Source organism: Saccopteryx bilineata, chromosome 4, assembly GCF_036850765.1.
Source record: "Saccopteryx bilineata isolate mSacBil1 chromosome 4, mSacBil1_pri_phased_curated, whole genome shotgun sequence".
In the NCBI taxonomy this organism is placed as follows: domain Eukaryota; kingdom Metazoa; phylum Chordata; class Mammalia; order Chiroptera; family Emballonuridae; genus Saccopteryx; species Saccopteryx bilineata.
In genome coordinates, this window is record NC_089493.1 from 155,071,487 (window position 1) to 155,084,499 (window position 13,013).

Consider the following 13,013-nt stretch of genomic DNA (forward strand, 5'->3'; position numbering starts at 1 on the left):
GTGTTGAGTCCAGAGAATAGTTTTCATGGGACTCCTGGCAAGTGTATCAAGACAATTTGGGTCAAATGTGAGATGACCCGGCCCTGGCTGGTTGGCTCAGCGGTAGAGTGTCGGCCTGGCGTGCAGGGGACCCAGGTTCGATTCCCGGCCAGGGCACATAGGAGAAGAACCCATTTGCTTCTCTACCCCCCTTCTTCCTCTCTGTCTCTCTCTTCCCCTCCCGCAGCCAAGGCTCCATTGGAGCAAAGATGGCCCGGGCGCTGGGGATGGCTCCTTGGCCTCTGCCCCAGGCGCTGGAGTGGCTCTGGTCGCGGCAGAGCAACGCCCCGGAGGGGCAGAGCATCGCCCCCTGGTGGGCAGAGCATCACCCCTGGTGGGTGTGCTGGGTGGATCCTGGTCGGGCGCATGCGGGAGTCTGTCTGACTGTCTCTCCCCATTTCCAGCTTCAAAAAGAAAGAAGAATAAAAATTTTAAAAAATTTAAAAAAAAATGTGAGATGACCCAGAGCATCTAGAGCTCTCCCATCAGGGAAAGATGCAGCACCTACCAGCAGATCCAACAAGATCAGGAGTTTATACTCCAGGCTCACATTCTCTCATGGACCCAAGAATAAAACTCAAACCTGCATATCATCCAGGCACCAGATCCTCCAGCCTCCAGAGCACTCAGCATCCCCTCTGTGTTACTGCAGCTCGGCTTCACCCATCACTTCCTTTACCCACTTCTGGCCTTGCCTCCTCCACAGGACAGGTCTGCTTTCTCTGCCTATGCTGATCCCTCAGTTTCTTCAACACCTTACACAGGACAAGATTTTAGTTCTTACAAAATTTATATATAGTCAAGAAATATTTGTTGTTCTCTTTCCTAATATATGCCAGACATTGTACATGTAGTAAACGAGAGATTGTCCCAGTTCTCATGGAACTTAGATTCTACAAAGAAGATAGGCATTGAGCAATTAACAAGTGCAACAAGCTTTAGAGCAGGAAGTAGGTGGGAAACTATAGAGATAGCCTACTGTGGGGGAGCAGGGGTCACGGAAGGTTTCCAAAGGGTCAGGGGGATGATGTGGAGCAAAATGATGCTGGGGAGACAAGTAAGTGTCCACTCATGGCATTGCAGGTCGTATTGAGGATTTGGGCCTTCATCCTAAAAGCACTGAGAAGCCATTGACCATTTAAGCATTATTTGTTCATTCTGGTTACAAAATGAAGAATGGTTTGGAATAGGGAGGAAAGGAAGTGGGAAAGAACATACTGAAGAAGACAGGAGCTTGGACAAAGGCAGCAGTGGAGGAGATGAGAATAGATGGGTTAGAGATGTATGTCGGAAGTAGAATTGTCAGGGCTCGGCCCTCAGATGTGAGAGATGTAGGAAAGGGAACAGTCAAGGACGGCTCCCAGATTCAGTCTCAAGCAAATAGGCAGATAGCCGGGTTCTGCCAGCCTAAGTGTCAGATGCTCGTGCAGTACCCAGGCAGAGGTGCTGAAGAGGCAGTTGGGTATGTAGGTCAAGACCTCAGATGAGAGGTGTGAGTTAGAGATGTTGCCATTTGATAGGTAATAAACTTAAATGTTGGGAGTTCCATATGTTTTAACCTAATAGGTGGTAATTGAAGTCAGGGGAATGACTTAAAGAGTTTAATGAGAGAAGAGCTAAGGGTCTGAGATTGAGCCTTCTGGGTATTGTCATGTGCTACAGCATGGATGAGCTTTAAGGACATTATGTTAAGTGAAATGAGCATAAACAACAAATCTTGTATGGTTTCACCTATGTGAGGTATCTAGGATAATCAGCTCACCAAAACAAAAAGTAGAATGATGGTGATTCAGGGGTTAGGGTGTTTAATAGGTGGAACTTTTCAGTTTTGCAAAATGAAAAAGTTCTGGAGATTAGTTGCATGGCAGTGTGAGTATACTTAAAGATGATGAAAACACAGATTTCTCTAACCAGACCTATCTTTTGACACTACTGTACTGAACACTTAAAATGGTTCGAATGGTAAATTTCCTCTTGTATTTTACCACAGTTAAAAATAAAATATCCCTGGCTGCTTGGCTTAGTGGATAGAAGTTAGCCCAGTGTATGGACGTCCTGGGTTCAATCCCCAGTCAGGGCACACAAGAGAAGCAACTATGTGCTTCTCTTCCCCTCCTTTTCCCTTTTTTCTCCCTCCTCCCCTCCTGCAGCCAGTGGCTTGATTGGTTTGAGCATTAGCCCTCAGTGCTGAGGATACTCAGTTGGTCTGAGTGTAGGCCTCAGATAAGGGTTGCCAGGTGGATCCCTGTCGGAGCACATGCAGGAGTCTGTCTCACTATCTCCCCTCCTCTCACTTAAAATAGTTAATTTAATTTAATAATTAGCCTGACCTGTGGTGGCACAGTGGATAAAAAGTTGACATGGAAGGCTGAGTTCGCCAGTTGGTCAAGGCACATAAGACAAGCAATCAGCGAACAACTAAAGTGAAGCAACTATAAGTTGATTCTTCTCACTCTCCCCCACCTTCTCTTTCTGTAAATAAAATCTTTAAATAAATAAATATTTTTTAAAAAATTAAAAAGCCTGACCAAGCAGTGGCGCAGTGGATATAGCGTCAGACTAGGATGCAGAGGACCCAGATTCAAAACTTCAAGATCACCAGTTTGAGTACGGGCTCACCAGCTTGAGCACGGGGTCGCTGTCTTGAGCCTGGGATCATACACATGACCCCATGGTTGCTGGCTTGAACCCAAAGGTCACTGGCTTGAAGCCCAAAGTTGCTGGCTTGAGCAAGGGGTCACTCTGCTATAGCCCCAGTCAAGGCACATATGAGAAAGCAATCAATGAACAACTAAGTTGCCACAAAGAAGAATTGATGTTTCTCATCTCTCTCCCTTCCTGTCTGTCTGTTCCTATCTATCCATCTCTCTGTCTCTGTCACAAAAAAAAAAATTAAAAGAAAAAAAGATTGCACCCTATGGAATGCCACTATTAATGATGGAGGTAAAACAGGAGTTAGCAAGAAACTGAGAAGGAGCCACCAGAGGATAAAAATCAAGAGTATAGCCTGACCTGTGGTGGCGCAGTGGATAAAGCGTTGACCTGGAAATGCTGAGGTCACCGGTTCGAAACCCTGGGCTTGCCTGGTCAAGGCACATATGGGAGTTGATGCTTCCAGCTCCTCCCCCCTTCTCTCTCTCTCTCTCTCTCTCTGTCTCTCCCTCTCCTCTCTAAAATGAATTAAAAAAAATCAAGAGTATACATGCTGAAAGCCAAAGGCAGAAGGTGAGGGAGGGAAGAGTCATTAATCTGTCAGCTGCTGTTGAGAGCTCAAATATGATGAGGCCTCATAAGCATCCATTGCTTTCATTAAATTCATTGTATTTTTTAATTCTTTTAATTTGATTTTAGAGAGAGGGAGAGAGAAAAAGACAGGAGCATCACTGAGTTCCTGTGTGTACCCTGACTGGGGACCAAAGTTGCAACCTCTGTGCTTCAGGACAATGCTCCAGTCCAGACAACCAAGCTATCAGCCAGGGCTGCATAAAATTTAGATACACTGGCCTTGGGAAAGGTGCGTGGGTGCGTGTGTGAGTGTGTGTGTGTGTGTGTATGTATGTGTGTGTGAGAGAGAGAGGTTGCAAAAGAATTGGAGAAACAAGTGTAGGTCATTCAAAAGGCTCAGCAGTAAAGGAGATAGAGGTGCTTTTCCAAATAAGCCAGATGTTTAAAAATCAGCTCTGGTGACTTCATAAAATCACATGGGTAAACAAGAATATCAAACATGTAAAATGAAAAGCAGATAAAAATTAATGAGCGTAAGTACTGGACAAATCTCATTTTTTTTTTTAGATCACCAGTGAATTCTGCAGTTCCCCAAATGACAATTTTGAGCCTGGCTTACAGGTCAGCAGATAGTGTTTTGAGATCTTGTACCTCACAAGGGACATAAGAGAGTTCAGAGACGTGGTGCAAAGGGAAGAACAGGGGCTTCACAACCAGGGGGCAAATCCTAGCTCTGACCTCAGGTCAGCCACTTAACTTTTCTGGACCTGTTTCCTGCTCTGAAAAATGAAAATAACCACCCATCTTGCAGGTGTGTTGTAAGAATCCAAGGGCACAAATATCCAAAATTCTGGCATGGTGCCTAGTGCTTAATGAATAGTAAGAGTAGGCTCTTGTAATCTGGGTGTCAGTGACTCTTAACCACTGGCGGTTATCACCCCACACCAGCCCCAGGTCCCACACTTGACCTTGAGGCAGGGCATTTCTAGTCCATTATGCATCTTTTCCATGTTAGTTAGAATCATGAATTTCGGCCTTAAATGTTTAACAAGGACCTGAATTCTGGTTGCAGGAAGTTTCCCCTTAAGTGAAGATGCAAGGGAAACTAGCATAGCTGACAACATTGGCTGGCTTATTGGAGCAGAGGAGATTGTGCTGTGTTCTCAGAAGCTGCAACTGCCATGAAAAGCTGGTTTAAAGAGACTGTATACCTCTGCCAGGGTTAACTCATGGAACCCAGAAGAGTGAAATAATAGTGATAAAAGCTTGTGTTAGTTGAACACTTACTATGTGCTAAAGCTTTTATTTGAATTATTAAAATAACTACGAGGTTAATACCAATATTAGCCTCATTTTATAGGTAAGGAACCTGAGTTTCAGAGAAGTTCCACTTTTGCAAATGAGGAAACCAAATCTCAGCACGGTTAAGTAACTGGCCTATGGTCCTACAAGTAGGAAATATAGAGCTGGGATTTGAGCCCAGGTGATATCAGTGCAGAGCTATGAGATAGTAGGGTGGCAGATGATGTGAAAGGTATAAGAGCCAGGAGAGTTCTTGAAGTCATGTTGAAGTTCATGGCCTATATCAAGCACTTAGTAAATAATAGCTGCTTTTTATGACAAGTATTATATCAGTTGTCAGTATTATGGTTTATAGTTGAGAAAAGCTGAGGGTCAATCAGAGGGGAAGGGATTCAACCAAGGTCATATAAAGAAATAGGCAGGAGTCCAGTCCCATATCTTGGCTCCTGCTCATCTCTCTGTTAGACCCTGTGGAGAAAGGCCACTTGGTCATTGGAGCAGCCCTGGTAGTAAGACAAGGTTTCTGCGAGTCCCAAGGTACAAAAGTAGATTGGTTTTCATAGTAGGCGTTCTCATCAATTACTGTTATTGAAAGCCCAAAGACAGTGGCACCTTCCCAGAGGTCTCTTGACAAAGAGCATCCTTTTTTTTTTTTTTTTGTATTTTTCTGAAGTTGGAAATGGGGAGGCAGTCAGACTCCCGCATGTGCCCAACCGGGATCCACCGGGCACACCCACCAGGGGGCCATGCTTTGCCCATCCGGGGCATCGCTCTGTCGCGATCAGAGCCACTCTAGCGCCTGGGGCTGAGGCCAAGGAGCCATCCCCAGCACCCGGGCTATCTTTTGCTCCAATGGAGCCTCAGCTGCGGGAGGGGAAGAGAGAGACAGAGAAGAAAGAGAAGGGGAGGGGTGGAGAAGCAGATGGGCGCCTCTCCTGTGTGCCTTGGCCGGAAATCGAACCCGGGACTTCCGCACGCCAAGCCAACTCTACCACTGAGCCAACCGGCCAGGGCAAAGAGCATCCTTTTTTTTTTTTTTAATTTTTTTTAAAATATTTTATTTATTGATTTTTGAGAGAGAGAGGAGTGAGAGAGGGGTGAGAGAGAGAGAGAGAGAGAGAGAGAGAGAGAGAGAAGGGGGAGGAGCAGGAAGCATCAACTCCCATATGTGCCTTGACTAGGCAAGCCCAAGGTTTCGAACCGGCAACCTCCGTGTTCCAGGTCGACGCTTTATCCCATTGCGCCACCACAGGTCAGGCCGGCAAAGAGCATCCTTAATGAGGTCACTTAACACAGTCAAGATGGACAAGATAGCTACACCAAATATTACCTCTTTGTTCTGTTAATCTTATTTATTCATTAGCTGCTGTGGACCAGGTCTGATGCTGGGACGGGACTGTGGGCATAGGGGAAAGAAGAGGTTCACATAGACACACAGCACATGCCCCCTGAACATTGAGGCCTTTGGGATTCTCATCAGGGCCGACCACCAGCCCTCATCTCACCCCTCTGTCCTCAGGACATTTGCATGCACTCCCCAGGTCCCTTCTGATTGGATAACTAAGCATCTTGACTTTGTATGTGTTTCAGCCGGGAAGGGCTACCTGTGCAAGACGTGTAAAATAGTGCTGAACTCCATAGAGCAGTACCAAGCTCACGTCAGCGGCTTCAAACACAAGAACCAGTGAGTAACTGTTCTTTGAAGTTCAAGGGTTTGCAGCAGGAGCTCTGGACTCTGAATTAGAGCAAAGCCAGGTACTTCTTGGCTGAAAGGGAATCCTGTCAGCCTTTTCTCAGTCAACAGATCAGTCAGTTAAGAGAAAGAAGTGTCTCTTCTGTAAGTTTTTATCCCATCAGCTTCACCCCAGCCTTTGGACCTCCTAGGCTAAAGTTTGGGCAGAGAAGCATAGACAATTCCTTGATGGCCTCCTAAGACTACTTGGATTTCCTGGCCTGAAGCAGCCTGACTAGGGAAGCCTTTTTCACTGGACCCAAGACCTTGTTCTTCATTGCTATCAATTCTGTGGTAAGAGCTTCCTCTACAGGTCATTACCAAATATGACCAGCTTTTTTCATTCATTAATCAAATATATATTTATTGAATACCCTCTGGGTCATGGCCCAGACAAATCCAGTTCCTGCTCTCAAGACCTTACATTCTGATAGGAGACAAAACCTAAATAAACAAACAATAATTGCAAATTGTGATAACTTCTGTGAAAGGAAGAGGTAAACAGAGAGTTGTCTGTTCATGATAATCTTGAAAATGAATAACATTCTTTGAACACCTATTCTGTCTCAGGTAATTCTCAAGCAAGCCTGGGAAGAGGGGATCAATGTTCTGATTTACAGACAGAGGCAACCCCCATTAAAAGTGAACCTATGAGGCAGAACCATAATTCAAACCGAGGCTTTCAGCGTGTTCCTCCCAAGTGTCAGGCTGACAGGGAGGTAGTGGCACCACGTGAGACAAAGAGGCTAGGACCCAGCCGGGAAGGACCCATGTGGTTACGTCCTTTCCTCTCAGACAGGAACTGTGTAGTGTGGAGAGTGTGCCACAACAAACTTCTGAGGTCAGAATTATCCCCATTTTGCAGATGAGGAAACAGAGTTGCAGGCAGGCAAGCCTGCTAAAATGATTGCTTTAACTTTGGTCTTTGGTTCTGCACTGTTCACAAAGCCAAATGAATTAAAAGGGGTAGAAACAGAGTGTTGGAGTAAAAAATGTCCTTGGTCCTCTCTGCTCTGCCGAAGTCTCCTCTCCCATGCTTCAGAAGGTCTTTCTCTTTATTTGTAGATTTGTCTTGAACTGGAGGACTCTTGAGATTTCTCTTAGTTATGGACTTGAAACAAGCCCCAGCCCCCCAGGGCAGGGCTCACTGCTGTTTTAGCATGCCTGCAGCTTGAGGCACATTGGCTGGTGGCAATTTCACAGACAGTCTGGAGCCAACCAGAGCCCCCCGTCCTGGGGCTGCTCATACTTGAAAATGCTAGTATTGTTTACTACTTGACTCCTATACTTTCCAGCTATGTCATGTTGGGCAAGTCAGTAAACTAGGACTTCTGTAAGATTATAGCTACAATTTGTTGAACACCTAATTCAGTCTCATTTAATTCACAACAGTAGCCTGACCTGTGGTGGCGCAGTGGGTAAAGCGTCAACTTGGAAAGCTGAGGTCACCGGTTCGAAACCCTGGGCTTGCCTGGGCAAAACACATATGGGAGTTGATGCTTCCTGTTCCTCCTTTCTCTATCTCTCTCTCCTCTCTAAAATGAATAAATTAAAAAATATATAATTCACACAGTAGCTCTGAATTAGGACCCCCTTTTTACAACCCAAGGAAACCTAATATCAGGTAGACCGGGTGACTGGCCTAGGATCCCACAGTTACCTGGAATTAGATCCAGTACTCAAATCTCTTGGACTCCAGGCCTGGCCTGTTCTCCTGCTTCTCTCTCTATCCCTCTAAGCAGGGTGCTTCCTGCTTCTCCCCCTCTTCTCTCTCTCTCTCCCTCTCCTCTCTAAAATGAATAAATTTAAAAATCTTAAAAAAAATCTCTTGGACTCCAAAGCCCATTCATTTTGCTCTGCTACTTCCAAATGGAGCTCATTATCTTCACCTTCTCAGATAATGTGAGGGTTAGAGATAATGTACTTAAATGCTAGTACCAAAAGGGGAGCTATTAGAAATGAGCTTTTATTTACTCAGCAAATAATTATATAGCACCTGTTATGTGCCAGGCCTTGATTTGGACATTGGGGCTATAGGAGGAATCAACCCCTCTGGTGGTAGAAGCAAATCCTCAAACAAGTAAGACTATCAGCTGGTGCTGGGTACCCAAAGAGTGGGGTGAAGAGTGACAGGAGAGCCACTGTAGATGTAGTGTAGGGGAGAATGGCCGTCTGTACCATGCAGGTCCTATTGGCCCTGTGGGCAGGATAAATGGTTTGGTATAGTGGGAAGACATGAGGCGGGGGGAGGGGGGGTTTGGTCTTGATTCTACTACACTTAAAAGCTTACTGTGGGCAGGTTGCTTGTACTTTTCTTTTTTTTTACAGTCAGAGAGAGGGATAGATAGGGACAGACAGGAACAGAGAGAGATGAAAAGCATTGCAACACCTTAGTTGTTCATTGATTGCTTTCTCATATGTGCCTTGACCGCGGGCCTTCAGCAGACCAAGAAACCCCTTGCTCAAACCAGTGACCTTGGGTCTAAGCTGGTGAGCTTTTCTCAAACCAGATGAGCCCGCACTCAAGCTGGCGACCTCAAGGTCTCGAACCTGGGTCCTCTGCGCCCAGTCCAACGTTCTATCCACCACGCCACTGCCTGGTCAGGCTGCTTGTACTTTCTGAACTTTAGTTTCTTCGTGTAAAATGGGGGTGCAGTTCCCCACCCCTTTGTAGAATTGCTATAAGAGTAAAATAGGGTGCTGGAAGCAAAGCACATGCCTGGCATACCATGCCGTGGCTCTCAGTGAAGGAGAGCTGTCCTGCTTCAAGCCTCTGGAAAAGCTGTCCCCATTAGAATAAGCCACCTGGAGCACTGTTGCAGCCACTACAAACTGACCCTGTACCTTTATTTCTTCTTAAATTACAGGTCACCAAAAACAATGGCATCACCCCTGGGCCAGATTCCAGTGCAAAGACAACACATTCAAAAAGACTCAACTACCTTGGAAGATTAGAGGTGTTTCTGTTCAGCACCCCAGGTTGAACCAGCCATGAGCCAGCCTCCCTGTGACTGTGACCATGACCATGATCAGCCCTTGGCTCCCTCTTCCTCCTTTCTTACATAGGCCTGAGGAAGGAGTGGGCCACAGCCTCTGATTGGTCCAGGCAAATTCACCCCTGCTGCTCCCCTTTGGAATGGGCCCTGTAGGTCCAGACAAGGGAAGCAAGGGTCTTAAGAGGACTTGGGTTGTCACAGGATTGTATTTAGAGGATGGCCTTCCCCTTCCCGAGTCCTTCTGGGCCATGTGGCATGAGGCTCCAGGCCTGTGTTTCCTCTGCAGGTTAGTGTCGGACCAGTCCTTGCAGCTAAACAGTTGAGCTCTCCCTGGGCTCTAGGCATCTCCGGTGAAATCTGTCACTTTCGCGCCAGACCTTGACCGAAGCAGGAAAGGGCAGATGAAAGTAGCTGCCACATAGGAGCTTAGAGTTATTGTGACCCTCCCCCTTCCCCAAAAGTGCAGGCTTTCCTAAGCTGGGACCAGATGCCAGCCAGTGGTATGGGTTTCTACCCACTGTGAAGTCTCCTCCTGGTGTTCTACATCCTGGCAGAGTAAAGCTTGTCCCTCCTGCCCCTCCTCCACTGTTTCTGAGTGGTGCTAAGGACCTGTAGCAGCGGGAGACAAGCTAGAGCTAGAGAAGGCTGCAGTACCCAGTGGGATCATGGGAAGCCCCAGTGGGAGCCGTTCCCTTCCTCTGTCAGAGGTGCTCTGACCCAGGGTCATATGGGAAAGTCCCCACCTGCAGGTTTGCTTGATGGTTCTGTGCCCTTAAAGGCAAACTGCCTTATACCAGTCAGTTCAGAGTCATTGTTGCCCTTCAGCCCCCACCAGCCCTGTTCTTCCCCATGTGCAGCAGCCACCTGCCCAGGTTGCTGTGGTGCTAACCCCCGGGCCTCATCACCCACCAGGAGATTCCTAGGCACCAGGGAGCAGGACAGAGCCCCAGGGACAGAAAGGAGAGCTGGCACAAGTCTCCACAGTGAGGAACCAGGTGCACCCCAAGCCCCAAACCTAGATTTCTCCAACTCTGCTGCATTTTTTATCACCTGGACTTCACTGGGATATAGATTTCCTTGTATCTTTAAAGCAGGAGTTCTAAGGAGTGGCACCATCTGAGGCTCCCCTTCATTGGGTCAAAGAAGCCCCTAGCTGCTCTCATAGCCACCTCCTGCCACTCCCTGGCCCTTGTCTATGAAAGCCTGGAGTATTACATGTGGGTGTGTACTTACAGTCTGTCTCAGTCACTGAAGCATCTAAATAAAGAAGTTCTCCCATGAGCCAGACTGTAACTTAACAGATACGCGATTTGGGACCGTAATGCTATTGAGTCTAATGTGTGTGTCTTGACCCCTCACCCTCATCCCACTCAGTCTCCCAGGGCTCTAAATACTGATCTCAAGAGTTGAGACAGAGAGAGAGAAGCAAATTGTTTGGCAACCCTATGTAAGTCTTCCCAGGTGCTCTAAACTCAGTACAACCTCATGTGCTCATCTACCTTCCCCTGTGATGGGGGCCTCGTGGAGGTGTTTATAAGGTTTAAACTAGTGATATGCTTTGCTTGAGAGGACTATTCTGGCTGCTCTGCACAGAAGGACTGTAGGGGAACAGGAAAGGAGACAGATCAGAATGGAGGCTGTGTCCATTGTGGCTGTCTCCAGGCTAGCCCCTTCAGGTTAGAGACCCAGTTCATCACTTCCTCAATGCACGGAGTGGCATGTCATGAAGTGTTTGTTGAATGAATGAATGAATGAATGAATGAGGATGTATAAGGAGTGATGGCCTTGTCCCACTCAGCTCTTACACAGTGGTAAGTTTGTCCCATAAGACTTTCCATAGGCCTGGTCATTCTTTTTTTTTTTTTTTTTTTTTTATTTATTAATTTTTAGAGAGAGAGGAGAGAGAGAGAGAGAAGGGGAGGGAGGAGCAGGAAGCATCAACTCCCATATGTGCCTTGACCGGGCAAGCCCAAGGTTTCGAACCGGCAACCTCAGTGTTCCAGGTCGACGCTTTATCCCACTGCACCACCACAGGTCAGGCCCGGCCTGGTCATTCTTGAAGGAACCTTTTCCATGACCCAGAAGAGCTGAGACAGAGTATCATGGCTTTAGGAATCCTTGATCCAGCCTTGTTTCAGGCAGACTGATCTGAGGAAGGAGCCCATGGTCTTTGCTCCCATTCGTCACTCAGCATCTGTTCTTGGCCAGCAGGGGAAGACCCTCCACAGCCCCCAGTGTGGGTTCTCAACTCTCGACTTCTAGAGCCCAGGCTAACTCCCAGTTGCCAGAGTCCTTCTGTCCCACCCAGGATGTTGGAACTGGGTTCCTCTGCCAGGCAAGGAAGTGATGGGCAGAAGGATGGGTGGGCTGCCATACCACGCCATACCCTTGGCCTACAGAACCACCTTGTCTGGATTCAGGAGTCCCTGCCAGCCATGTGTGCCCTGTTGGCATGAGGACACAAGGATGAACACATTTTTTTCCTTGGGAAGCTCACATACTATTAAAGACCGTTATGGCAATGGTCAGAGGGTCATACAGAGTGCTATGCAGATGCCAGGATGTAGGCACTAACAGCTAAGGGTATGAAAAGCTGGAGAAGTTGGGAAATGTGCCTGACCAGGTGGTGGCACAGTGATGGAGCATTGGACTGGGACATGGAGGACCCAGGTTTGAGACCCCGAGGTCGCCACCTTGAGCGCGAGCTCATCTGGTTTGAGCAAGGTTCACCAGCTTGAGCCCAAGGTCACTGGTTTGAGCAAGTGATTACTCGGTCTGCTGTAGCCCCCTGGTCAAGGCACATACGAGAAAGCAATCAATGAACAACTAAGGTGCCACAACGAAAAATTGATGCTTCTCATCTCTCCCTTTCAGTCTGTCCCTATCTGTCCCTCTCTCTGTCTCTGTTTCTGTCTCTGTCACAAAAAAAAGAAGTTGGGAAATGCATTTGATCTGTAATAGCTGTTTGAGCTAGATGATGATAGTCCCTTTTATGGAAAAGGAACAAGCCTCAAAAGAGCTGTGGGGATTTGCCCAAGGTCTTACCACTAAGAAGGCAGCAAAATGGGGAGTGGAATCCAATTCGCAGGGTTCCTGCTCCCAAGCCCTTTCTTTTTTTTAAGTGAGAGAAGGGGAGACAGATTCTCTCATGCACCCCAACTGGAATTCACCCAGCAACCCCCATCTTGAGCCAATGCTTGGACCAACCAGAACTATCCTCAGCGCCCCAGGATGAAGCTCAAACCAGTAGAGCCATTGACTATGAGAGGGGAGGAGAAAAGGGGGAGGGAGGGGAGAGAAGCAGATGGTCATTTCTCCTGTGTGCCCTGACTGGGGATCAAATCCGGGACTTCCGGATGCCAGGCTGACACTCCATCTACTGAGTCAACCTGCCAGGGCCCAGAATCCTTTTCTTTTCTTTTTTTTTAGACTTTTTATTTATTCTTTTTTTGTGCGTGTGTGTGTGTGGCAGAGACAGAGAGAGGAACAGATAGAGACAGACAGGAAGGGAGAGAGATGAGAAACATCAATTCTTCGTTGAGGTTTTTTAGTAGTTCATTGATTGATTTCTTATACGTGCCTTGACCGAGGGGCTACAGCAGACCAAGTGACCCTGCGCTCAAGCTGGTGACCTCGGGGTCTTGAACCTGCGTCCTCAGTGTCCCAGTCCGATGCTCTATCCATTGCGCCACTGCCTGGTCAGGCTATATTCATTTTTA

The 13,013-nt window shown here is 47.2% G+C and overlaps 1 protein-coding gene across 5 annotated transcripts in view; it reads left to right on the top strand.

Moving 5' to 3' along the window:
- Positions 1-10,575, top strand: part of ZNF346 (zinc finger protein 346) — a 54,596-nt gene extending 44,021 nt beyond the window's left edge. For 4 of the 5 annotated variants that reach the window (XM_066272309.1, XM_066272310.1, XM_066272312.1 and 1 more), the window contains 2 exons: positions 6,157-6,250; positions 9,166-10,575. In XM_066272309.1, the coding sequence (XP_066128406.1) occupies positions 6,157-6,250; positions 9,166-9,253 (182 nt within the window). In that variant the 3' untranslated portion in view covers positions 9,254-10,575. The remainder of the gene's footprint in view (positions 1-6,156; positions 6,251-9,165) is intronic. The other variant, XM_066272311.1, reaches the window with a different exon arrangement.
- Positions 10,576-13,013: the final 2,438 nt, after the last annotated feature.